Source organism: Moschus berezovskii, chromosome 4, assembly GCF_049115385.1.
Source record: "Moschus berezovskii isolate FMDL1 chromosome 4, NW_MosBer_1.0, whole genome shotgun sequence".
In the NCBI taxonomy this organism is placed as follows: domain Eukaryota; kingdom Metazoa; phylum Chordata; class Mammalia; order Artiodactyla; family Moschidae; genus Moschus; species Moschus berezovskii.
This window is the reverse complement of record NC_142463.1, coordinates 112,361,756-112,388,214: the sequence shown is the minus strand read 5'-3', so window position 1 is coordinate 112,388,214 and position 26,459 is coordinate 112,361,756. Positions and strand designations below refer to the sequence as shown.

At 43.3% G+C, this 26,459-nt stretch overlaps 1 protein-coding gene across 5 annotated transcripts in view; it reads left to right on the top strand.

The window, feature by feature from the left end:
- The first annotated feature begins 1,128 nt into the window (after nucleotides 1-1,128).
- FCRL4 (Fc receptor like 4) overlaps nucleotides 1,129-26,459 on the top strand; it is a 44,479-nt gene continuing 19,148 nt past the window's right edge. For 4 of the 5 annotated variants that reach the window (XR_016037330.1, XM_088835915.1, XM_088835916.1 and 1 more), the window contains exons 1-8: nucleotides 1,129-1,258; nucleotides 2,983-3,006; nucleotides 10,519-10,773; nucleotides 12,145-12,399; nucleotides 12,983-13,267; nucleotides 14,078-14,365; nucleotides 24,781-24,891; nucleotides 25,291-25,353. Coding sequence is in view for 3 of the 5 variants with exons in the window: in XM_088835915.1 (XP_088692041.1) it covers nucleotides 1,198-1,258; nucleotides 2,983-3,006; nucleotides 10,519-10,773; nucleotides 12,145-12,399; nucleotides 12,983-13,267; nucleotides 14,078-14,365; nucleotides 24,781-24,891; nucleotides 25,291-25,353 (1,342 nt within the window). In the remaining 2 variants the exon portion in view is untranslated. Of the gene's footprint in view, nucleotides 1,259-2,982; nucleotides 3,007-10,518; nucleotides 10,774-12,144; nucleotides 12,400-12,982; nucleotides 13,268-14,077; nucleotides 14,366-24,780; nucleotides 24,892-25,290; nucleotides 25,354-25,787; nucleotides 25,877-26,459 lie in introns of all 5 variants that reach the window. The other variant, XR_016037329.1, reaches the window with a different exon arrangement.

Sequence of the window (26,459 nt, the reverse complement as noted above, 5' to 3'; positions counted from 1 at the left end):
CTTTGATCACGCTCATCTCTCAGTCTACTTGGATGTCTCTTCCATGGGAAACTTCTCCTGATTCTCCAGAACTGGGTCAGATTTCCCTCCTTCTGGACTATCAGAGCACTTTTCATTCTGTTTAACTCCCTGTTGGCTTTGCTGTCTCCCCACTAGGGTGAAAGCTTATCAAGTCTTGCTTCCCACTATTCTCCTGGCACCTGGCACTGTGCCCAAAAGTGAAAGTGGCTCAGTCGTGTTCGACTCTTTGCAACCCCCTGGAATACAGTCTATGGAATTCTCCAGACCAGAATACTGGAGTGGGTAGCCTTTCTCTTCTCCAGGGGATCTTCCTAACCCGGGAATCAAACCGGAGTCTCCCGCACTGCACGCGGATTCTTTACCAACTGAGCCACAAGGGAACCCCAAGAATACTGAAGTGGGTAGCCTATGCTTTCTCCAGTGGATTTTGCCAACCCAGGAATCAAACCAGAGTCTCCTGCATTGCAGGCAGATTCTTTACCAATCTAACTATACTTATGTAATTAATATGTATTGGTCGAGACATTCCTGTAGCAAATTTTGGATTCTAGGGTCTTAAATCAAAAATTTCACAGTCCATTCTCCAGGAAGAGCATGATGGGGCTATAATTTATTCTTTGCAGCCTTCTCAGATCAGTCTATATCTTCATTTGAGACAAATGAACCAAGGTATTTTCATAAAGGTCAGACAAGGTACAAGTTGTCTTATGATTCAGATACTTTGTCTTATATAGATGGTTATCTGGAGGTTGCCCAGTAGAGTTTGTCAAGGGTCATTTCTTCATTGAATGGGAAATTTTTCAGCACTGGAATGATACAGCCACATCCTTGGATTATGTGGATCTCAACTGGACTGTAGTCTTACCTGATATCTGGTAGCAGAGAGGATAAGTTACAGTTTTCTCAGAAGACAGAGTCTGGAGGGTTCTGAAAATAAGACAACTAAAGCCTTGAGAAGCTATTCATACCAAAATATCTGAGCAGTTCTTAAATATTCTGATCAAATGTTGACTTTCATCATTGAGATTTTCTCACACAGGGTAATGTGCTATTTGGTATTTAAAGAAGGATTCCTCCACTTCCCCTTTTCACTTCATTAATTTGAGCAACGATACTCAGAGAAGAGACTTGCTGAACTCACTCCCCAGTGCTGGGAACTGGCCTGTCTCCTATTAGATGCTCTTCAGGATGCTAGAGGAGGCTTCTGTGCTGCTGTGGGCATCCTTGCTGGTCCTTGGTAAGTGGTGGGGGGACATCTCTGCTCACTGGGAAAACTGAGTCTCTCCATAGGCAAACAGCTTCTCTGGGCTGGCTGCTGAAAAAGGAGATTTTACTCCCATTTAAAAAGCAGAAAATGAACAAAGAAGAAAAATACCAATTTAATGGAATGAGAGGGAAAAATTATTTCCAAAAATGTGTTCCTCATTTGCTTTTAATTGCCTAATTAAAAATTTTTAATTGAAAAATTCCTTTTACTCTCCAAAAAGTGGACTTATTTTTCCATGTTAAAAAAGAAAAAAAACTGCAGTTAGATTTAGTTACCTTTCTAATCACAGATCATGAAGACTAAGAGTAAAAGATGAACTGACTCCCTTGTGAAAGGACTGTGTTCTGACCAGGGGCTAATGTAGAATGATCTTCTGCTGAGAATAGTTACTTCCTTCTCTGTATTAAAAGATAAAATCTGTTCTAATGTTAGCAAAGAGCATGAGAAGTTTTCCTTTGATTTTTCTTCCCTGCTTCTGTGTTACTTGCTAATATCTATCCAAATGAGACACTGAATCTCTAGTAGTTCAAGCTTTGTGAAATAAAGACTAGTCAGTCATTTGTACAATGAATTTTGTTAAACGTGTTTGTCTTGTTCTCAGCTGTATCTCCAGGCTCTAATTAAGAAGGGAACAGTTATTAGTGTGACTGGCGCATTATAGAAACTCAGTAAATAGTGAACGAGCAGCTATATGGGGCATAGCACAGTGTTGGGCAATGCAGAGGATGCAGAACATGGAGGACATGGCCTCTGTCCTCAAGAACTGACACTCTGATAAGGAAATCAAAGGACGTATGAAAGAGTATTTGACCTGGCAATACAAGAAAAATATTACACAATGGGTTATAGGATAATATGTGATTATAATTAATTATTGCTGATAAACCCGTGTCAGACAGTTTTCTAAGAATATCTCATTGTATTAATGTATCTAATTCTTTAACAATCAAAGAGCTGGAACTGCTGTAAATCCTGTTTTATGGGTGAGGAAACTAAGGCAAAGAGATGACGTCTTGCCTTAAATTTCATACAGCAGTTAAGTGGCAGGTTCAGGATTCAAACCTCTAATCTGACAGTGTAGTTATGCTTTTAACCACTCCCCCATACTGCATGTCCAGTTGAGGATTTCATGTGAACTCAAATGGGAGGGGTTCTAAGTCAAAAGAAAAGTGACGGTGCTGAGGCATAGAGGTATCTCAGAGGGCTTCATGGAAGAGGTGGCGTTTCATCTGGGCTTTAGTGCATGGGTGTAATTTGCTTTTGCTTCATACTGAGGGAGGAGAATAACACTTCAGGCAAGAAGATAGCAAAGCTAAGCCTCAGCAGCAGCCACAGTTATGTTAAAAAATAATTATAGCAACGCTTAACTGATGACTTACTAATTTAGCTCCTTAAAATAAGGCCATGAGGTCACTTTGATGGTCCTCATTTTACAGATGAAGAAATTAATTGCGCCTTGGAGGTTTTATGTAGCTTGCCCAGGGTCACACAGCTAAAATTCAAACCTGTTTCCACCTGAGTCTGCAGCCTGAGACTCTGGCCATGGCATTACCTTGTTTCTCCAGGGTGGGTGGATCTGGGCATGTTTTTTCCTCCTTTTGGGTAGAAGTTGAAAATGGCAGGTGGGCTCTCTGGGTGAAATTGTTTGGGACTCATCACCTTGTGCTGACACCTGACTCTTTACTCTCTTGCAGCAGCTCCAGTTAGTGGACCACTTGGTAAGTCCTTCTTTTCCTTTCTCTTTTACGTTTCTGGATGTTCTAACAGCCATCCTGTATCTCAAATATTTGTCAAAAGGGGCCTTGTTGTGCCCTCATCCTTTTCTTGAGGACTACGGGCAGGTGAAAACATGTCTTAGTACTCTGACCCTAGGAGTTTGGGTGTCACACTCCCGGACCAAACCTGCTGTTGTGCTGGATGATCTTGGAGGAGGACCTGGGATATATGTCATCGAATTCAAGGACAAGGTGTGTCCCCATCTGATATGGGGTTCTAGCTGATCTGACAGCATGCATAGAATCCTGAGGGGGTGGGGTGGGGGTGGAGAATAGAAGTAAACTATTACCTTAATGGGGGAAGTTGAGGTGCAAACAACTTGCTGGCTTCTCCATATTTTCCCCAGTTTGACAGATCAGTTGCATGCTCCTACTCAGCTGCTTCAGTCACGTCCTACTCTGTGACCCCATGGACTGCAAACTGCTCGTCTCCTCTGTCTATGGGATTTCCCAGGCAAGAATACTGGAGTGGGTTGCCATTTCCTCCTCCAGGGGGTCTTCCCCACCCAGGGATCAAAGCCATGTCTCCTGTGGCTCCTGCATTGGCAGGCAGATTCTTGACCATGAGTCACCTGGGAAGCCCCTGACACTTGCCCCTAAGCAAGTGCAACCAACTCATCCCAAACTTCAGCATTCTTTGTAGACATTTCTCTGTTAATAAGCTCAGATCATGATGACTTTGAGCCCCTATCCTACTACTTAGCAGAAAGTCCAGGCCTCTTTTGGGAGCTGTTTTCAGGAATTTTGGCAGTCCCTGAGGATTCATTCAAGTCTCTTCTATCCAGGGAGCTGATTATGGTCAGTCAACTCCAGCCAGCAGGAGCCACTGCCCCTTGATGCACAGTGTCCCATGAAACTTCCCAGCAGAGTCTTCCCCTCAGTACTGTGGATACAGACTTTTTCCCACAAATAACTGGGAGGAGATCATAACTTGACAAGGCTTTGTTAAAGTTCTATGATGGCGAAATAAAATACAGAGAGTGTCAGCCAGTAGACGTGGGTAATCTCAGAACCCACTGCCTCCATCCCAACCTCAGAAAGACCCTGACAAGATGTGTCTCCTCCTAGCCACAGGGCTACCTGTATGTAGCAGGGGCAGCTTACTTGGTGTGGCAAGGAGTGAAGCTGTGTCCATCAAAGGAAGTTTTCCCTTCTCCCCAGAACAAGACCCACTGCCCAAGTATCCATTTCCCCAGTCCCAGGAACATAGATAATGCAGATTCCTATTCTCTTCAAGAGAAACACAGTCCCATACCTGCTGGGGACATAGTATATCTGTACAAACCTCTGAAGAAAGAGAGAGGAAAAAGGTCTGCAGAGACACACGAATGTGTATATAACCAAACAGAACACTTAGCTTTCTTGTTTAAAACAAGCATTCAGGTCACTCTACAGTTTTTGCCCCCAGAGTATTTTCATTACATTTGGGTATAATTCTAAGGTGTATCTGGGCACTTCTTATGGAAAAAGTTGAGAATAGGTAAAGTCTCAGGGCTTCCTTGGTGGCTCAGCAGGGAAAAAAATCCACCCGCAATGCAGGAGCTGCAGGAGATGTGGGTTCAATCCCTGGGTCAGGAAAGTCCCCTGGAGGAGGACATGGCAACCCACTCCAGTATTCTTGCCTAGAGAATCCCATGGACAGAGGAGTCTGGTGGGTCCATAGGGTCCATAGGGTCACACAGAGTCAGACACGGCTGAAGCGACATAGCACTCATGCATGAAAAGTCTCAAGCTTTAAAAAAGTAATTGCTTATACACCCTTAAGTACAGATAGTCCTCCTTGTCTGAATATGAAATGTACTAAGATAAAAACACACTTAAGTGATCCCACTTACAATTTTACGGTAAATTGCATAGCCTCAACATTGAGATATTATCTTTGAAAAATAGATAATATAAATGGAAATAATTTACTTTGTTTTCTACATCACAAAATTTAGATTACCATAGGCAATTTGTAGAACAAAACATTAAGCAAATATTGATTATTTTTGGTATGTGATCCCAGTCACGGCTTCAGGCATCATGACTGTGTGCAAGGCAGGAAAGCAGGGGGAGGGAGGAGTAGGAAACTGAAATGGCAGAGGAGCTCCCCTGCTATGCTTCTCTCCCTTCATCATAAAGGAAAAGCCTTTCCCCAGAATCCTCACCCCTTAGTTCACTCCTAGCTTCCTTCGTCTGACATCTCCTTACTCAGAACTGTGTCACATGGCTGGGCAGAAAGTGCTTCCGTTTTTCAAACTTATTGGCAGTCAACAGGCTCAACAGATGGGCACTGGGACTAAATTTCAGAAGCCAAACAAGTATTATCCCTATCACTGATTTCCCCTCTTCAGTTGTTAACAGATCTTGCTTTACTATGCTTGTCAGTGACTTTGGAGGCGTCAGAGCAGTGGTCTCACAAAACTTTTACCACCTTTATGAATTACCGCATCTTTGACAGAATCTGAAGTGTCATTTTCACTGTCAATTTTCATTGTACATACCATGAAAGATTAGCCTATCAAAGCATTGTTCTGGCTAGATAGTAGCATTAAAGGAGTGAGAAAGTTTGCTTGGATGTTTGTGAATAATTTGGTTTGCAATTACTCTTATTATGTCAAAGATGAAAACTTTTTTTACTATCCTCTTATGTTTATAATAGGGGATTGCAAATTAAACTGATGAAGGACAGATTGGCAAGAGAAAAGAAAAATTTTTATTAAAAACTTCAGGAGTACACAGAAAAATACAACCTAAGGATGCATTAGAATTTGGGAATCATGTATTACCTGGATTGGAAAGAAGGGGAGAAGGACAAGAAAGTCACTTTGTTATTTTGTTGTTCAGTTGCTCAGTCGGGCCTGACTCTTTGCGACCCCATGTACTGCAGCAAACTAGTGTTCCCTGCCCTTTACCATATCCTGGAGTTTGCTCAAACTCATGTCCATTGAGCCTGGGATGCCATCCAACCATCTCATCCTCTGTCGCTCCCTTCTCCTCTTGCCCTCAACCTTTCCCAGCATCAGGCAGGGTGTTTTCCAGCGAGTCAGCTCTTTGCATCAGGTGGCCAAAGTATCAGAGCTTCAGCTTCAGTATCAGCGCTTCCAATGAATATTCAGGGTTGATTTCCTTTAGGATTGACTGGAAGGCCACATACTAGAAAACAAGTAAGTTTTAGGAAAGATAAATAGGCCCTTAAAAGAATAGATGGGAGCTAAGCTAGTGTTGTCACAATGTCTGTTTAGGTGTGGTGTTGACTTTCAGTATCTGGTGATAAGAGCTGATCATTTGTTTGCTCCTGGGGAGTTGATTTATGACAATTGAACTGTTTTCAGTGACTTTGCTTTCAGGCAGATAAGGGAATTCAGAATAAAAATGAATAAATAAAATCTTTTATCTTATGCCCTCAGTTCAGAATAATTTTTATGCCACCGTTGTACCTTCACCCTTCAGTTACTCTCACAACCTTGAAACTACAAAACTTAGAAAATAAACACTCAGATAAGAAAGAACCACAGCAATAACTGTGGGAAAGTAAAGTTAAAACAAAATCTACCGACCCAGAAATCCTCTCCACAAAGGTAAGAAAGAAAGCAAATGCTTTTAGTACTAAATAAGCCTTAAATCAAATCCCTTACAGTGGAAATGAGAAATAGATTTAAGGGACTAGATCTGATAGAGTGCCTGATGAACTACGGACAGAGGTTCTTGACATTGTATAGGAGACAGGGATCAAGACCATCCCCAAGGGGGGAAAAATGCAAAAAGCAAAATGGCTGTCTGAGGAGGCCTTACAAATAGCTGTGAAAAGAAGAGAATCCAAAAGCAAAGGAGAAAAGGAAAGATATTCCCATTTGAATGCAGAGTTCCAAAGAATGGCAAAGAGAGATAAGAAAGCCTTCGAGAAGGAAATGGCAACCCACTCCAATGTTCTTGCCTGGAGAATCCCAGGGATGGAGGAGCCTGGTGGGCTGCCGTCTATGGGGTCGCACAGAGTCGGACACAACTGAAGCAACTTAGCAGCACCAGCAATAGTGATCAGTGCAAAGAAACAGAGGAAAACAATAGAATGGGAAAGACTAGAGAGCTCTTCAAGAAAATTAGAGATACTAAGGTAACATTTCATGCAAAGATGGGCACAATAAAGGACAGAAATGGTATAGACCTAACAGAAGCAGAAGATATTAAGAAGAGGTGGCAAGAATACACAGAAGAACTAGACAAAAAAGATCTTCATGACCCAAATAATCACAATGGTGTGATCACTCACCTAGAGCCAGACATCCTGGAATGTGAAGTCAAGTGGACCTTAGGAAGCATCACTACAAACAAAGCTAGTGGAGGTGATGGAATTCCAGTTGAGCTATTTCAAATCCTGAAATGTGATGCTGTGAAAGTGCTGCACTCAATATGCCAGCAAATTTGGAAAATTCAGCAGTGGCCACTGGACTGGAAAAGGTCAGTTTTCATTCCAATCCCAAAGAAAGGCAATGCCAAAGAATGCTCAAACTACTGCACAATTGCACTCATCTCACACGCTAGTAAAGCAATGCTCAAAATTCTCCAAGCCAGACTTCAACAATACATGAATTTCAACTTCCAAATGTTCAAGCTGGTTTTAGAAAAGGTAGAAGAACCAGAGATCAAATTGCCAACATCTGTTGGATCATCGAGAAAGCAAGAGAGTTCCAGAAAAACATCTATTTCTGCTTTATTGACTACACCAAAGCCTTTTACTGTGTGGATCACAAGAAATTGTGGTAAAGTCTTAAAGAGATGGGAATATCAGACCACCTGGCCTGCCTCTTGAGAAATCTGTATGCAGGTCGGGAAGCACCAGTTAGAACTGGACATGGAACAACAGACTGGTTCCAAATAGGAAAAGGAATACGTCAAGGCTGTATATTGTCACCCTGCTTATTTAACTTATATGCAGAGTACATCATGAGAAACGTTGGGCTGGAGGACGCACAAGCTGGGATCAAGATTGCTGAGAGAAATATCAATAACCTCAGATAAGCAGATGACACCACCCTTATAACAGAAAGTGAAGAAGAATTAAAGAGCCTCTTGATAAACGTGAAAGAGGAGAGCGAAAAAGTTTGCTTGAAGCTCAACGTTCAGAAAACTAAGATCATGGCATCTGGTCCCATCACTTCATGGAAAATAGATGGGGAAACAGTGGCAGACTTTATTTTTCTGGGCTCCAAAATCACTGCAGATGGTGATTGCAGCCATGAAATTAAAAGACGCTTACTCCTTGGAAGGAAAATTATGACCAACCTAGACAGCACATTAAAAAGCAGAGACATTAATTTGCCAACAAAGGTTGGTCTAGTCAAAGCTTTGGTTTTTCCAGTAGTCATGTATGGATGTGAGAGTTGGATTATAAGGAAAGCTGAGCACCGAAGAATTGATGCTTTTGAACTGTGGTGTTGGAGAAGACTCTTGAGAGTCCCTTGGACTACAAGGAGATCCAACCAGTCCATCCTAAAGGAAATCAGTCCTGAATATTCATTGGAAGAACTGATGTTGAAGCTGAATCTCCAATACTTTGGCTACCTGATGCAAAGAACTGACTCATTGGAAAAGACCCTGGTGCTGGGAAAGATTGAAGGTGGGAGGAGAAGGGAATGATAGAGGATAAGATGGTTGGATGGCATCACTGACTCAATGGACATGAGTTTGAGTAACCTCTGGGAGTTGGTGATGGACAGGGAGTCCTGGTGTTGCTGTAGTCCATGCGGTTGCAAACAGTCAGACATGACTGTGTAACTGAACTGAACTGAACTGAAGCATTAAAGCAGAATACAACACCCATCACAGGTAATACACCAAGAGATTGCAAAGATAGAAAGGGATCTCTCACTCTTACATGGCCAAGAGGATTCAGCCCATTACATCCATGTTTTCAAGATTAAACAATAATTCGTTCTCAAGCCAGAGGCCTTGACAGCACCTTTTGCCACATATTTAGTGTCAGTCGCTCTGTTGTGTCTGACTCTTTGAGACCCCATAGACAGCAGCCCACCAAGCTCCTCTGTCCATGGAATTCTCCAGGTAAAGATACTGGAGTGGGTATCCATTCCCTTCTCCAGAGGATCTTCCTGACCCAGGGATCAAACCCGAATCTCCTGTATTTCAGGAGGATTCTTTACCTTCTGAGCCACCAGGGAAATCCAAATTATTAGGCTAGTTCTCTTTTATCCAGAGGAGAAATAACTGTTTCATATATTTATGTAGGGGTTTTTCCAAGTGGCTCAGTGGGTAAAGTATCCGCCTTCAATGCAGGAGATATGGGTTCGATCCCTAGATCAGGAAGATCCCCTGGAGGAGGGCATGGCAACCCATTCCAGTATTCTTGCCTGGAGAATCCCATAGACAGAGGAGCCTGCCAGGCTACAGTCCATAGGGTCACACAGAGTCAGACATGACTGAAGCAACTTAGCACGCATTTATCTTTAGGTAAGACTGGAGGTACTATTGCATATTGGAGCAAGGCACACACCAAAGGTAAACTCTTACCCTTCCATGGTAATGGGGAGTCAGGAGCCAGAGGAGCTGTCCCCCTACATGACTGCATTTACAAAAGATGGTTCCTTTTTGAGAAAGATGGTTCCGAGTTGTGAGACAGGCAAGAGACTTTTTAGCAATTATAAAGATTCGCATACATTTGAAAGAAATTCTGAAAAACAAAAAAGAGAGAGAGAGAGAGTTGTTCCTCTTACTTTCAACAGGGAGAATGAAACCTCTTTTTTAAAAAAATTTGTATTTACCCTTACATTCTCCAGCTTCTGTCCATCAATAATTCAAAGATCTTAAGGCTTGATTTTATGCAGGGCCCACATTTTATTTTCATGAAAGAGTATCTTTGAGGTGTGGCAATTTAGAAGCACCTAGTTCCCAGCACTCATACCCTTTGTAGTTATTTCAGGGTAATTCCCACTTCAGACAACAGCCTGCTCATACCAGCCCTACCTACTTCTTGTTGGTAAAAATACTATTTAGACCCTTTTTCATAACTGTGGAATTGACCCCAAATTCCTACACTGCCTCCCTCTATAACCCCTCACCCCATTTTGTGGCCTTGCCACACAAATGCTCATCTTAGAGAAGTGTATGTAACATGAAAAGTCCAGGTGGGAAGGAGCCCAGGAGGAATCTACTTGAGGATGTGGCCTGTTGGAAAAGGTAAGGGGGTTGGCAAGTCTCCCATCACTGACCTCCCAGGCTCAGTAGGTCCTGCTGGGGTTGCCCTCTGAAAGGCCAGTATTCTCCCGTAGACCGTAGAGCAGCTGCTGACACTCTTGATTGAGACAAGCAGTCAGCAAATTTGAAAACCGGGGAAACAGCAGCCCAGCCACAGGTTCTTTCAGAGATTCTCCAAAGCCAGGTCTTCTGGTCCATTCCACACAAACCGCCCGGGTGGGGATGCAGGCACCTTCACCTCAGACTTATTTCTCTTCTCACCAGCTGCTATACACAAATCCGTGATTTCCATCCAGCCTCCGTGGACCACTGTCTTCCGTGGAGAGAGAGTGAATCTGACTTGCAATGGATTTCACGTCTATGCACAAGAGAAATTACAAGGCTACCGTTGGTTCTCTGGGAAAGCACGTCCACGTGAAACTCCAGGAAATACCCTTGAGGTTCGTGCTTCTGGACAGTACAGGTGCCAGGCCCCAGGCTCACTCCCAAGTAACCCTGTGCACTTGATCTTTTCTTCAGGTGAGAAAGTAGGTGATTTAGTGAAAACTTGGGACGCGGTTTCAGTACATCTTAGCTCCCTGGATTTTCCAAGGAAAGTCTTCATTCTATTCTAAACCTTGATCTTTCAGTTTCACGTCCAACCTCCATCATTGTCTATAGGTGTTTTTCAAACTACTATTGACATCAGAGTTTAAACGTCTAACATTAATCAGAAGACATCTTGCACACTTACATAATTAAAGGAAGGAGTTAGTTTTAGGGGATTCAGAAGTGAGACTGTCGCGGGTCCTGTCTTTAACGACATTATAGCCGCCTTTGGGAGAAATTGCGTCTACATGAATGTGCTGAGCACAAAATGGAAAGTAAAAAGTGCCATAAAGCAAGAATTCAGAGGTGGGAAATCTCCAGCCTCAAGCCTCGTGTCCTCACCTGTCTTAGGATTTGTCCCTTCTCCACTACTTTTCTCTATAACTGGCACACATATCTCTTGGTCCAGCTTTTCCTATTCCAAAGATCTTCATTTAGAGCAGTGGTCCCCAAACTTTTTGGCACCAGGGACCATTTCAGTGGAAGATAGCTTTTCCATGGAGGAGGGAGTAAGGGGATGGTTTTGGGATGATTCAGGTGCAGTAGGATTCATGCTCCTATGAGAATCTAATGCTGCGGCTGATCTGACAGGAAGTGCAGCTGAGGTGGTAATTGAGCGATGGGAAGCAGCTGTAAATACAGGTGAAGCTTCGCTTGCTTGCCTGCTGTTCACCTCCTGCTGTGCAGCCTGGTTCCTAACAGGCCACTGTCCATGGTCTGGGTGTTGGGGACCCCTGGTTTGATCACTTCCCAGGCATTGGTCAGTAGGAGCAGGCATTCAGTGCTGTCATCTCAGAAAGAAAGGGTAGAACTTGCCTCTAATCAGAATCTGTAGAGCATGAGAGTTTCATGAGTGGACCACATTTACTGTCTCTGGACCCTGGATTTGTGTCTATGACCACAAACCCTCTGTTTAGTGCACTTCAATGCCCTGTAACACTTCCTAGTGTATTTCTCCAAAACATCTTTGATAACTCCTGTTATTTAGTCAGCAAGTTGGTGCTGATCTTTGCTGTATTCAACGATGTCAGAGATTTTGGTCACGTCTCTCAGCTTTTCCTCTCCATGTTAGAATCCTTTTATTTTTGAATCTGTCCTTGCATGATTAAATAGATGTGTCTAGGATTTATTTAGGAATTGTATCGGAAGCAAGTCACACTGATTTGGAAGGAGATGAATGAGCTTGGATCAGGAGACTAAATCCTGGGGAAGGAAAAGGAAGAAAAGAAAAACTCTGCAATTCAGGAGACTTGGAGGAAAGAGTGCCTGAATGACAGTGTCTTATCTCTGTGTGATTTCCAGCCTCCCTCATCCTCCAGGTGCCGTATTCTGTGTTTGAAGGTGATGAGTTGGTTCTGAGATGCCAGCAAAGGGGGAGAGAGAAACTGGTTGCTGTGAAGTATATTTGGAATCGAAAAATTATTTCTAGTTCTGATGAAAGCTTGGATCTTTTGATACCAAAAGCAAGTTTAAATAACAGTGGCTGTTACCAGTGCATTGCATTCTTGGAAAATGCTTATGTATTTAAAACAAGTCAGACAAATATTCAAATTCAAGGTAAACCCTTCATTTCATACACATTTCCTTAGCAGTGTCAGGGTGGGGTAAACTGGGCACCTGAGTGGGGATCTATGTAAATAGTTTTTCTGTTTGTTTACTGATTTGTTTGGGTGTGCCTCATGGCTTGTGGGATCTTCTTAGTTCCCTGATCAGGATTGAAACAGGGCTCTAGAACAGTGAAAACACAGTGTCCTAACAACTAGACCTCCAGGAAATTCCCTATATAAGTCGATACCATACCAAATGTTGGATAAATTTGTGACCAAAGTCCTCTGAGAGGTAGAGCTGCTGCTGCTGCTGCTCAGTCGCTTCAGTTGTGTCCGACTCTGTGCGACCCCACAGACGGCAGCCTACCAGGCTCCCCCGTCCCTGGGATTCTCCAGGCAAGAACACCGGAGTGGGTTGCCATTTCCTCCTCCAAGAGGTAGAGAGAGTGGAGTAATTTAACTTAAATAGTCATGGGAAAGAAAAATGTAATAGAGGGGCTAGTAAGTTTGTCTTGTTGGATGTCTGAAGTTTTCTGGAACCAAGAATCCAAACTGGCCTCATACTGAGAGCTTGGTTTCCCTCTTCTCTCTAGAACTATTTTCACGTCCAAAGCTGGAAGTCACAGATTCCCATCCTATCGAGGGGAACCCTGTAAACCTGAGCTGTGGGACACGGCTCCCGCTGGAGCGGCAAGACACTCGGCTTCACTTTGTGTTCCTCAGAGACTACGGGGTCGTGATCTCAAACTGGAGCAGGTCCCCGGACCTTCAGATCACAGCCATTTGGAGAGAAGACTCAGGATCATACTGGTGTGGTGCTGAAACAGTGACCGGTGGCATCCACAAACGCAGCCCCCCACTTCAGATTGACGTGCAGAGTGAGTGTTGAAGGGCCAGGCTGTGATGTCTCCCCTGGCTGCTCTGTCTGGCCCCATGGGGGTAGGGACTGCCCAGCACAGATGGATTTTGTCAGCCTGACAGAGGCTCCAGGCTTAGATCTCATGAGAAGTGAGGTACTATAATAAATACAGGATTTTGCTTCCATCTATATTTCTCTAAAAACTTAGCCTTTCTTTAAAATTCCAGTGCCTTGAAATGACAGAGGTGATTCATGGAGGTAGATACAGAGTTGGGGAAAACAAAATGAAAACAAGAAGCTAAATGCTTCGCTATGGAATCGACAGATTCTAGGATGTCAGGTCTTTGGGGAAACTGTTTAGAAAACACATAACCACAGAGGTGGACCTCAACTGGTAACAACAGTGTGATGTGTAAAGTGGAAGAGGAGGACATGCATACATGGAAAGATAAATACAGTAAATGTCGGCTTGTCTTAAGTACCAAAGCAGGACTGGTGGAAAAGGATGTAGTCTAAACCAATGTAATGATAGCGACTATTGGTACTATCTCTCTGGGATCAAAATAGTTCAGACTGACAGCTAGGACATGACATAAAACCCAAACAGTTTTCCAAGGAGAGTCAATTTTTCTCTCCTGGAGCCCGTCTATCAGGATGAAAAGGTTAATACATTTAGTGATGCTCTAGGTATGAAATCTGCAATCTCTAGGCTACAGTGCTAGCACCCACAGAAGAGTATATCTTCAAGTCTCATAAAAGCTCCCCTGTCCAACATCCCAGCCCATCCCCCTCCCATCATGCCCTCACCTGTCATCCTGTGTTCACACAGGAATCCCTGTGTCTGGAGCCCTCCTGCAGACCCAGCCCCAAGATGACCAGGTGGTTGAAGGGGAGACGCTGGTCCTCATCTGCTCTGTGGCCAAAGGCACTGGGAACACCACATTCTCTTGGCACAGAGAGGACACGAGGGAAAGTCTGGGGCAGAAAAGCCAGCGCTCCCAGAGAGCAGAGCTGGAGATCCCTGTTATCAGGGAGAGCCATGCCGGGAGCTACTACTGCACAGCTGACAATGGCTATGGCCTCGTCCAGAGCGAGGCAGTGAACGTCACTGTGAGAAGTAAGTGTTAATCCCCATTGAACTTATTTATTCTCATATTTCTCAAATTAGGGGTGGACATAGCCAACACTATCTTTATGATTCTCCTTTTAAAATTCCATTTCCACTTTGCCATCTTCCAAGGTGATAGACACTTTCTTCCATTAAATATCAATAATTCAGGTTGTAAGGAGGTACTCCAGTGAGCCAATGCTGTCCAGGAACCATTTCACCCCTTGGGGATGATTTTGTGTGCCTTTATGCTGATCCATTTTTTTTGCTGCTCTCCAAGAACAGCCTTATGTCATTAGTAGTGTTTTCAGTTCAGTTCAGTTCAGTCGCTCAGTCGTGTCCGACTCTTTGCGACCCCATGAATCACAGCACGCCAGGCCTCCCTGTCCATCACCAAGTCCCGGAGTTCACTCAAACTCATGTCCATCGAGTCGGTGATGCCATCCAGCCATCTCGGGTAGGGCATAGCTCCATAGTCCTAAGTGTCAACTATACTCTCTTTTCAGTAAATCATCCCACAGGACCAAAGATCTAAGGCATCATTTCACTCTGTTACAGAGGGTCTAACAGTATCTTAGTACCAAATGGCATGCAAGTTAAGAAACTTACAAGTACCAAGAGTGAATACAGAGCCCCTTTATGTCCATAGAGGAGAAAGTCTTCCTTTGGGATTGCACAGTCCTAGCTTATCTCTCTCTCTCCCTTCATCTGTCTCCAAGGAGTTATATAAAGTCAAGCCAGGTTCCCACTCAGCTATTCTGGCACTGAAGAAATGAAGAAGTGAGCCTCTGTTTCAGGCTCACTTGCATCCTGGGCTAACTACGGGAAAGCAAAGATTTTCCTGCTTCCCTTTATATTTGAGCCCCTTCTCTCCACTCACTGTCTTCACTTCCATTTTCTCTCAGACCCGTCACTATCAGGCTTTCCTCACGCCAATAGGCACTATTATACCTATTCATCAGATGCTCCTTTTAAGTTTTCATTATGGGACCTTCATCACATTTTCCCCTGGATTAGGAAATGGCACCACGTTCTGTTATTCTTGCCTGGAAAATCCCATGGGCAGAGGATCTTGGTGGGCTACAGTCCATGGGATTGCACAGAATCAAACACGATGGAACAACTGGGCATATCACATTTTTAGTGATTATATTTTGGGAAATCCTCCCAAGACTCTATCTTTTTCTCCTCTCTGATTCCACTCCCTAGATCATCTCACCCAATCTTGTGACTTAAAATACAGTTAAAACTTGTATATACCCGTGACTCCCAAATTCAATCTACAGCCTAGATCTTTAGTCTGAACCCAAGACTCATATATTCAAGTACTTAACTACTTCACAGGATTGGCTAATTGGCATGTTAAACTTAATTCATTCAAAACCAGATTTGTGATTTTTTACCCCAAATATGTGCCTGCTTAAGCTTTCACTTGGTGTGTATACAGCTCCATTCTCTTAGTTGTCCAGGCCAAAAAGCCAGGCATCATTCTAGACCCTCCACTTCAAATCTACCTGTAAATCCGATAGCTCTGCCTTCAAAATATCACCAGAATATGACTAATTCCCACCGTGTCCACTCCTTCCACCTGATCCAAGCCACCTGGATGATTGCAATAATACTGTTCTCTGCTTCATCTGTGGTTCTATGCAGCATGTTCTCAACACAGCATCAGAAGGAACTCTAAGCCATAAATCAGATCATGTTTCTCTTCTGCCCATGGCTTCCTATCTCCTTCAGAGAGAGAACCAATGTCCTCTCAACATTCCACCAGGTCCTGGTGATCTGTTGGTCCTACTACTGTGACCTAATGGCTCACCACTCCCCTTCTCCACCTGAGCCACCAGGGTCCCCTGTCTCTTCTTCAAACCTTTCAGTCACATTCCACCACAGGGCCTTTGCAATGCTCTTCCCTGATATCCTCATGCTCATTCCCGTGCCTCCTTCAGAACTCTACTCACCTTCTCAATAAGACCTTCCCAGCCATACTATACAGTGTAGCAGCTCTTCACCAAGACCCTCCCTCTCCTGGTCCTTCTTGATTCTTCCCTGCAGCATGTGTCACCAACTCCCATACCATGTAGTCTTTGCTGTCTCCTTCCACACCTCCCATGAGGGCTTCCCGGGTAGCTCAGATGGTAAAGAACCCACCTGTAATGCAGGAGACCTGGGTTCAGTCCCTGAGTTGGGGAGATCTTCTGAAGATGGGAATGGCAACCCATACCAGTATTCTTGCCTGAGAATCCCCAAGGACAGAGAGCCTGACGGTCTATAGCTCATGGGGTCACAAAGAGTCGGACATGACTGAGTGACTGACACTTTCAACACTTCCACACCTCCCAGAGTAGCTTCATGAAGGTAGATCTCTATTTTGACCATTTGTTATTACAAGTGCCTGTTCTACTGCTCAGCTCATAATAAGCATTCAGTAAATATTTGCTGAATGAATGTATTTTGCATATATCACTTTTGCTTATCATAGTAATAATCCTAGAATAGAAAGATATCATTATCTCCGTTCTACAGACACGGAGAGTGAAACTCAAGAAAGTTTGCTGATTTGCATTAGGTCACAAAGCTTCTACCTAGCAGCCTGGATTTGAACCTCAATACAATCTTTTAGCTCAGGGAGACAGAAACCATTGTCAAAGTTTTTTGAAGTACCACTATGCACCATGCTAAATAAGCAGAGAACTGTGCTGTTTATATAAAACCAGTCAGTCTTGACTGAGCCACAAACCTAAACAATTCGGTTAGTGGCTGTATGAAGGGGCTGTTATGCTAAGGGCACAGCTGCGCTACAATTTTCCCTTCAACTCCCTCGAGGCATGTCCCGTGATAAAGCAGGGCCTTACCAGGTCAGGGGAACTGACATGTCTTCCCCCAAATAGATACCACAGGAGGGTCTGCATCTCACCCTCAAAATTTCTTGAACAGTAATATTGGGTGTAATTCCCAGCAGAGAAGGGCAGAGACTAAGCCTGAAATACTGTTAAAATGACATTTCAAGAATCAGGTGGGCGAAGGGAAAAAGAGATTAGCTAAGCTGAAAGCTACCTAAAGACACCCTCTGAAGAGTCTTGAACGCACTAGAATCCAGAGTGACACTGAGGGTAGGAGCATTGCTTCTCCAAGAAGGCTTTTTTGTTGTTGTTGTTAATTGATTTTCTTTTAAATTTTAATGTAGTATAGTTGATTTACAATGTGGTGTTAGTTTCAGGTGTACGGTAAAATGAATCTGCTATACATATACATATATCCATTCTTTTTAAGATTCTTTCCCCATATAGGTCATTATGGAGTATTGAGCTATATATGGAGTATTGAGCTATATCCTGTGCTATATAGGACTTTCTGGTGGCCCAAATGGTAAAGAATCCACCTGCAATACAGAAGACCCAGGTTTGATCTCTGTGCTGGGAAGATCCCCTGGAGAAGAGAATGGCAACGGTGAATCTCCATGGACAGAGGAACCTGGTGGGCTCCAGTCCACAGGGTCACAAAGAGTCAGACATGACTGAAGCAACTCAGCCTGCATGCACACTGTGCATATATCAATCCCAATCTTCTAATTTATCCCCTAGTAATCATAACTTTGTTTTGTATGCTTGTGCTTAGTCACTCAGTCATGTTCGACTCCATAATTCCATGGACCATAGCCCACAAGGCTCCTCTGTCCATGGGATTCTCCAGGCAAGAATACTGGAGTGGGTAGCCATTCCCTTCTCAAGGGGATCTCCCAGACCCTCGGATCAATCCAGGATCTCCTGCACTGAAGGTAGATATGTTACCATCTGAGCCACCAGGGAAGCCCAAGTTTGTTTTACCCTTCTGTAACTATTTCTGTTTTGTAGATCAGTTACTTTGTACCCTCTTTTTTCCCCAGACTCCACATATAAATGATATCATGTGATATTTGTCTTTCTCTGTCTGATTTACTGCACTCAATATGAGTCCAGGAAGACTCTTATACTGAAAAGTTTGCTTACAATCCCTGAAAGAGAATAATTGTGAATCTGTTGTTAATTCACACCTACATGTAAAATTTCTTAACTTTCCTTTTAAGGTCAGTAGAATGAATCAGCATCCTCTGATACAGGCAGTGAACTGGTTCCTTCACACATGTAATTTCACTTTATTCTCACAACTGCTCTGCAAGGAAACATGATCTCAGAGTTTAAGCAGATTTCAAGGATTCAGTTGATACGCAACAGAACCAGAATGTCTTCTTTTTAATTTGTGGACCTCCTGCAAAATCTCTGTACTTAGAAATATCATATAGCATAGCAAATATCATAGCAGGATAGAAACTCTGAAATAACCTGGACCACTAGTGCCAAGGTACAGCATTGCTATAACAAGATATGGTAGACAGGGTGACTATAAGAGCAGGAATTTATTTCTTACAGTTTCAGAGGCTGGAAGTCTGAGATCAGGACTGAAATAGGATGCTGGCGTGGTTACTTTCTGGAGAGACCCCTCTTCCTCGCTTGCAGACTGCTGCCCTCTGGCTGTGTCCTCATGTGACAGAGTTGGGGAGAGAGTGAGAGAGATCTCTGGAATCTCTTCTTTTAAGGGGCTTAATCCATGGACAGGGAGGCCTGGCGTGCTGTGATTCATGGGGTCGCAGAGAGTCGGACACGACTGAGCGACTGAACTGAACTGAACTGAACTGAATCCCATCATCAAAGACCGTTCTCACGGCCTCATCTAAACCTCACTACCTCTCAAAGGCACCATCTCCAAACCCATCACACTAGGGTTAGAATCACTTCAATTTATGAATTTTGGTGCAACACAATTCAGTCCATAGAATGGGCTGAAGTTTGCTAAGGTAGTGCTGTGTGCATGCATACATGTGTGCATGCTCAATTGTGTCTGACTCTTTGTGACCCCAAGCACTGTAATCCACTAGGCTCTGCTGTCCAGGGAATAGTCCAGGAAAGAATACTGGAGTGGGTTGCCATTTCCTACTCCAGGGGATCTTCCCGACCCAGGGATTGAACTTTTGCATCTCCTGCGTTGACAGGTAGATTCTTTCCATCGTGCCACCTGGTGCTGTGTGAAAGTGAGCCTAATGTGTGAGGGTGTCCCTGAAACTGGGCAAAGGGCCATGAAATTTCTGAGGGTATAGGGCATTAGAGGAGAAGGCAAAGGCACCCCACTCCAGTACTCTTGCCTGGAAAATACCATGGATGGAGGAGCCTGGTAGGCTGCAGTCCGTGGAGTCGCTAACAGTCGGACACGACTGAGCGACTTCACTTTCACTTTTCACTTTCATGCATTGGAGAAGGAAATGAAAACCCACTCCAGTGTTCTTGCCTGGAGAATCCTAGGGATGGGGGAGCCTGGTGGGCTGCCGTCTATGGGGTCGCATAGAGTCGGACACGACTGAAGTGACTTAGCAGCAGCAGCAGCAGGGCTTTAGAAAAAACCCTGATGCTGGGAAAGATTGAAGGCAGAAGGAGAAGGGGATGACAGATGATGAGATGATTGGATGGCATCACCAACTCGACGGACATGATTTTGAGCAAATTCCGGGAGTTGGTGATGGACAGGGAAGCCTGGCATGCTGCAGTCCATGGGGTTGCAGAGTCAGACATGACTGAGTGACTGAACTGAACTGAGGGCATAATGTAAGGGCAAAGAATAAGAGATGATACTTACATAGACATAGCACTTATTATATGTTAAGAACCATTCAAAGCACTTTATTAACTCGTTTTAATCCACCAACAATAGTACTGCTATAGTTACCATTATCTCCATTTTACAGATAAGAAAACTGATGAACAGGGAAGATAAAATAAAGTTTGCTGGCCATACAGGTAGTAAAAAGAGGAATGGTTCTAACCTGACAGCCCAATTTTAGAGTTTATGCCTTCCTTTTTGTTGCTATTCCACTTATAGTGAGATATAATTGACATATAACATCATGTAAGTTTACAGTATACAATATAGTGATTTGCTGCATGCATATATTTCAAATTTATTACCACAAAAATGTTAGTTAACACATCCATCACCTTACACAGTTGCAATTTTGTGAGTGTATGTGTGATAAGAACTTTTATACTCTACTATCTTCAGTTCAGTTCAGTTCAGTCGCTCAGTCGTGTCCGACTCTTTGCAACCCCATGGACTGCAGCACGCCAGACCTCCCTGTCCATCACCAGCTCCCAGAGTTTACTCAAACTCATGTCCATTGAGTCAGTGATGCTGTCCAACTATCTCATCCTCTGTCGTCCCCTTCTCCTCCCGCCCTCAATCTTTCCCAGCATCAGGGTCTATTCTAATGAGTCAGCTCTTCGCAGCAGGTGGCCAAAGTATTGGAGTTTCAGCTTCAACATCAGTCCTTCCAATGAATATTCAGGACTGATTTCCTTCAGGTTGGACTGGTTGGATCTCCTTGCAGTCCAAGGGATTCTCAAGAGTCTTCTCCAACACCACAGTTCAAAAGCATCAATTCTTCAGCACTCAGCTTTCTTATACTCCAACTCTCACATTCATACATGACTACTGGAAAAACCATAGCCTTGACTAGACGGACCTTTATTGGCAAAGAAATGTCTGCTTTTTAATATGCTGTCTAGGTTGGTCTATCTTAGCAACTTTCAAATATATTTACAATATATTCTTAACTATAATCACCCTTGTATACGTCACATTCTCCAGACTTACTCATTTTATAACTGGAAGTTGGTATCCTTTGACCACCTTCACCTATTTCTCCTACCCTCCACCCCCTATCCCTGGCAACCACCAATTCATTCTCTGTTTTTGTGAGTTGTTTTTTTTTTTTTTGAAAGATGCTATATGTAAGTGAGATCGTATTTGTCTTTCCCTCTGTCTGACTTGTTACACTTAGCATAATGCCCTCAGGCTTCATTCATGTTGTTGCAAATGACAGAATTTTCTTTTTTATAGTTGTATAATAGTCTATCACATTCATATTCCGTCATGATTGAATAGTGTGTGTTTGTTGTCGTTTCGTTGCTAAGTCATGTCTGACTCTTTTGTGACCCCATGGACTGTAGCATACCACACTCCTCTGCCCATGGGATTTCCCAGGCAAGAATACTGGAGTGGGTTGCCATTTCCTTCTGTAGGGGATCCTTCCCAACGTGTGTCTCCAGCATTGGCTTGTGCTTTGTCAGTCAGTCGTGTCTGACTCTTTGTGACCATTTGGACTGTAGCCCTGCATTGACAGGGGGATTCTTTACCACTGAGCCACCAGGGAAGCCCCATACATACCACACTTTCTTTGTCTATTCGTACATCAGTGACATTCAGGTTGCACATATCTTGGTTATTGTAAATAATATTGCAGTAAACATGGGGATGCAGATATCTCTTTGAGATAGTAATTCCATCTTCTTTGGATATATACCCAGAAGTGGGATTGCTAGATCATATAATAGTTCTTTTTTCTAATTTTCTAGGAGTCTACATACTGGTTTTTACTGTGACTGCACCAATTTGCATTTTCACCAACACGGTACAATGGTTTTCTTCTCTCCTTGTCCTTACCAACACATTATTTCCTGTCTCCTTTTTTTTTTTTAAGTTATAGGGAATAAAGTTAATTTTGATGAAAAGTGTAAAGCAAAATTAAAGTTGTGTACATCAGTAGCATAACTCAACATGCTTAATTTGGTATAAGTGTAACACATTTTCTTGCTTTCCTTTGTTTTGCTAAATCACCATAATCTTGTTGCTGTTCAGTCATTAAGTCATGTCTGACTTTATGACCCCATGGACTGTAGCAAGCCAGGCTTCAATATCTCTCAGAGTTTGCTCAAATTCAAGTCCATTGGGTCAGTGATGCTGTCTAATCATCTCATCCTCTGCTGACCCCTTCTCATTTTGCCTTCCATCTTTCCCAGCATCAAGGTCTTTTCCAATGAGTCAGCTGTTTGCATCGAGTGGCCAAAGCTCCAGCATCAGTCCTTCCAGTGAATATTCAGGGCTGATTTCCTTTAGGACTGGCTCTGGTTGGGCTCCTTGCAGTCCAAGGACACCATAATCTGCTGCTGCTGCTGCTAAGTCACTTCAGTCGTGTCCGACTCTGTGCGACCCCATAGACTGCAGCCCACCAGGCTCCCCCGTCCCTGGGATTCTCCAGGCAAGAACACCATAACCTAGACTGTTTTATTAAACTAAGGCTTGGAAACTTACTTTTATTCTTTTGCTTATGCTCTGATTTCAAACAATTTTATTTAAAAAAAGCCATTGTAACAGGTGTGAGATGCTACCTCACTGTGGTTTTGATTTGCATTTCCTTGATGATTAGTGATGTTGAACACGTTTTCCTGTGCCTGTTGGCTTTTGCATGTCTTCTTTGTAAAAATGACTATTCAGATCCTTTGTCCATTTTAAAATTATTATTTGAGGGTTTTTTTTTTTTTTGGCTATAGAGTTGTATGACTTCCTCATATTATTACCAAGGCCTTTTCCCCTATATTTTCTCCTAGGGGTTTTATGGTTTCTGTTCTTAAAGTCTTTAATACATTTCTAGTTAATTTTTGTGAGTGGTTTAAGATGGAGGTCCAGTTTCACTCTTTTGCATGTGAATTAGCAAGTCTCCCCAGCACCATTTATTAAGAGATTATCTTTTCCACTGACTATTTTTGACTCCTTTGACAAATATTAGTGTGAGATTATCTTTTCCACTGCATATTTTTGACTCCTTTGACAAATATTAGTTGATGATATAGTCACAGGTTTATGTCTGGGCTCTTGATTCTATTCCACTGGTTCGTGTTTCTGTTTTTATGCCAATGCCAATTTATTTTGGTTGTTCAGGCTTTGTTATATTGTTTGAAATCAGGAAGTGTAGAGCCTCTGGCTTTGTTCTTTTGTTGCAGGATTGCTTTAGCTATTTGGTATCTTTTTGTGGTTCCATACAATTTTTTTTTAATTTCTATAAAAAATGATGCTGGAATTTTGATATAGATTGCATTGAATCTGTTTGGCTTCAATAGCTTTGAACAGTATGGACATTTTAGCAATATTAATTCTTTCAATTCACCAACATGGGATTTCTTTCCATATATTTGTGTCTTCATTTTTTTGACCATATCTTATAGTTTTCAATATACAGCTCTTTCATCTCTTTGATTAAATTTGCAATCAATAATAACTCTTTTATTGTTTTTGATGCTGTTGAAAATAGGATTGTTTTCTTTATTTCTTCTTCAGATAATCCCTTGTTGTTATATAGAAGCACAACTGATTTTTGTATTGATATTGCATTCTGCAACTCTATGAATTAGTTCTAACAGATTTTCTGGGGAGTCTTTAGGATTTTTCTTTATATAAGGTCACATCATCTTCAAACAGAGACAATTTTTCTTCTTCCTTTCCAATTCTGAGGCTTTTTATTATTATTATTATTATTTTCTTGCTTGATTGCTCTGGCTGGGAATTCTAGAACTATGTTGAATAGGAGTGGAGAGAGGGCACCCTGGCCTTGGAAAATGGATCTGATGAAAAAAATCAAAATTCTCCAACAATTTAGTCTATTCCTTCTATCAGTTTCTTTCCCCACCTCTCCAAAGCACATAAAACTCAGGTTTCTAGGAGGAAGGAAACTGATGTCATTTCATTGTGGTGTCCCGGTATGTTATTTTAATGGAGAGCAATATCAGAGTTACTGTTGGTTCAACTAGTGCCCTAATCAGTGGAGATACTTGCTTTCTTTCTCAGGCATGTTGCTGTTCCAAGTTAGATTCTGCCAAGTCATTGTCATGACATCTTTTCAGATGTCTAGGGGGAATTTCCAAATGGCCAAATTACAAGAGTGCAGAATAGGTAGACAACGGGTTAGGCAGATAGAGGATGTAGTGTGTGTGTGCTCAGTCACTCAGTCATGTCCAGCTCTTTTCAACCCCATGTACTATATAGCCTGCCGGGCTCCTCTGTCCAGGGAATTTTCCAGGCAAGAATACTAGAGTGGGTTGCCTTCTGTTGAAGGGATCTTCCTGACCCAGTGATCCAATCCACATCTCTCGTGTCTCCTGCATTAGCAGGCAGATTCTTGACCAGTGAGCCACCTGGAAAACCATAGATGTCCCTCCAAATATCAATGTCTGAAGTGAAGTCAGAGGGTCAGTGGAGGGAGTGGCTTATTTTTCTCCCCTTTGCCACAGTCCCCTCAGACTCCGGCCTTCTGCCCCTGTGTGGTGAGTCGCTTCCTGTCATATGTAAGCTCAGGACTGTGCTTCCCACAGTGGAAACCTGCTTCCTGTGCCACACAGTCCTGCTCCAGTACTCAACGGCCCCCATGGGTCCCTATCTTTTAGAGCCCTCCCTTTCCCAGCGCACGGGACCCCACCAGGCCAAGGAAAGTTTCCAGGGCTTCAAGGCACTCCAGGCTCTAGACCCCTCCCCTTGAGGCTCATACACACACTTTTTCTGTCCAGGCATCCCAGGGATTAAAAGAGGCCTTGTTGCGGGAGGAACCACTGGGGGATCACTCAGCATTCTCCTGGCTGTGGCCCTGCTGTTTTACTGCTGGCACCAGAGGAAACCGGGTTTGTGTTCTCTCTTACCCTTTGCTAACCTCCACAACCTGTCCCTGCCTCAGACACCCCATTCATTGCAGCCTTGGAAACTGCCACATTACCATTCTCCACCATCCCAGTGGTGATAGACGGGCTCACATGCGTTCTTCAAAAGGCAGTTTTCTTAACAGGTAGTCTAATTTATGAAGCCTCAGGTGAAAGATGGGGAGGGAATAAACATTTTAATGTAAAGTTTCGAGAACTTCAAATGGTTTCCTTGGATAGTTTCTTTGGTCCAAACAGACCGGTCCACTAGATACTTCAGCCCATCCTACATCCCCCATAAGTGGACAATCAAATAAAACTAAAAGGCTCTACGAAGAAATGACTGAGAATGGGAGCTGACTAATCTCTATCCTTCTTCCTCAGAGATGTCCTTGAGTCAAAGCCTGGGACCAGCATCTTCTATTCCAATGGCTCCGCTCTCTACAGGTCAGGCTACTGGCTCCCCCTCCACCCAGAGGAGAGAGTTTCTCCCACATACTATCTGTTGTGCTTCCAAAGCCATCCTGCTTTAGCCCAGGTCAGGCTAGTTTCAGATGTCAGAAAATCTTGTGTAGAAGACATACACAAACGCTCTTTCAGCTCTAGTGCAGTTACCCACATGATTTAACTTTGTGTTTTGAGTGTATGCTCAGTCATGTTCCACTCTTTGCGACCCCATGGACTGTAGCCCCCAGCCTCCTCTGTCCATGGAATTCTCCAGGCCAGAACACTGGAGTTGGTAGCCCTTCCCTTCTCCAGGGGATCTTCCCTATCCAGGGATCGAATCCAGGTCTCCTGCATTGCAGGTAGATGCTCTACTGTCTGAGTCACCAGGGAAGCACAACTCTGTGTTTTTAACTTAATTCAACTCAACTCACCAGATCCTTCTGAGCACCTCCTGTGTATCCTGCACTGGGCTGGATGTATGGAGCTTTGGACCTCTGATCAAGGTGTCCTTAACAAACCTGAGGTAAAGTCTGAGGTTCTGGGCATAACCAAAGATTCTCCTGGAAGTCCACCTATAGCCCCACACTACTCTGCAAGAAAAACAATTTTGTTGTATTTACTATTTCATATCACTGACCTAGAGCCAGACATCTTGGAATGTGAAGTCAAGTGGGCCTTAGAAAGCATCACTATGAACAAAGCTAGTGGTGGTGATGGAATTCCAGTTGAGCTATTTCAAATCTTGAAAGATGATGCTGTGAAAGTGCGGCACTCAATATGCCAGCAAATTTGGAAAACTCAGCAGTGGCCACAGGACTGGAAAAGGTCAGTCTTCATTCCAATCCCAAAGAAAGGCAATGCCAAAGAATGCTCAAACTACTGCACAATTGCACTCATCTCACACACTAGTAAAGTCATGCTCAAAATTCTCCAAGCCAGGCTTCAGCAATATGTGAACTGTGAACTCCCAGATGCTCAAGCAGATTTTAGAAAAGGCAGAGGCACCAGAGATCAAATTGCCAACATCCGCTGGATCATGGAGAAAGAAAGAGAGTTCCAGAAAAACATCTATTTCTGCTTCATTGACTATGCCAAAGCCTTTGACT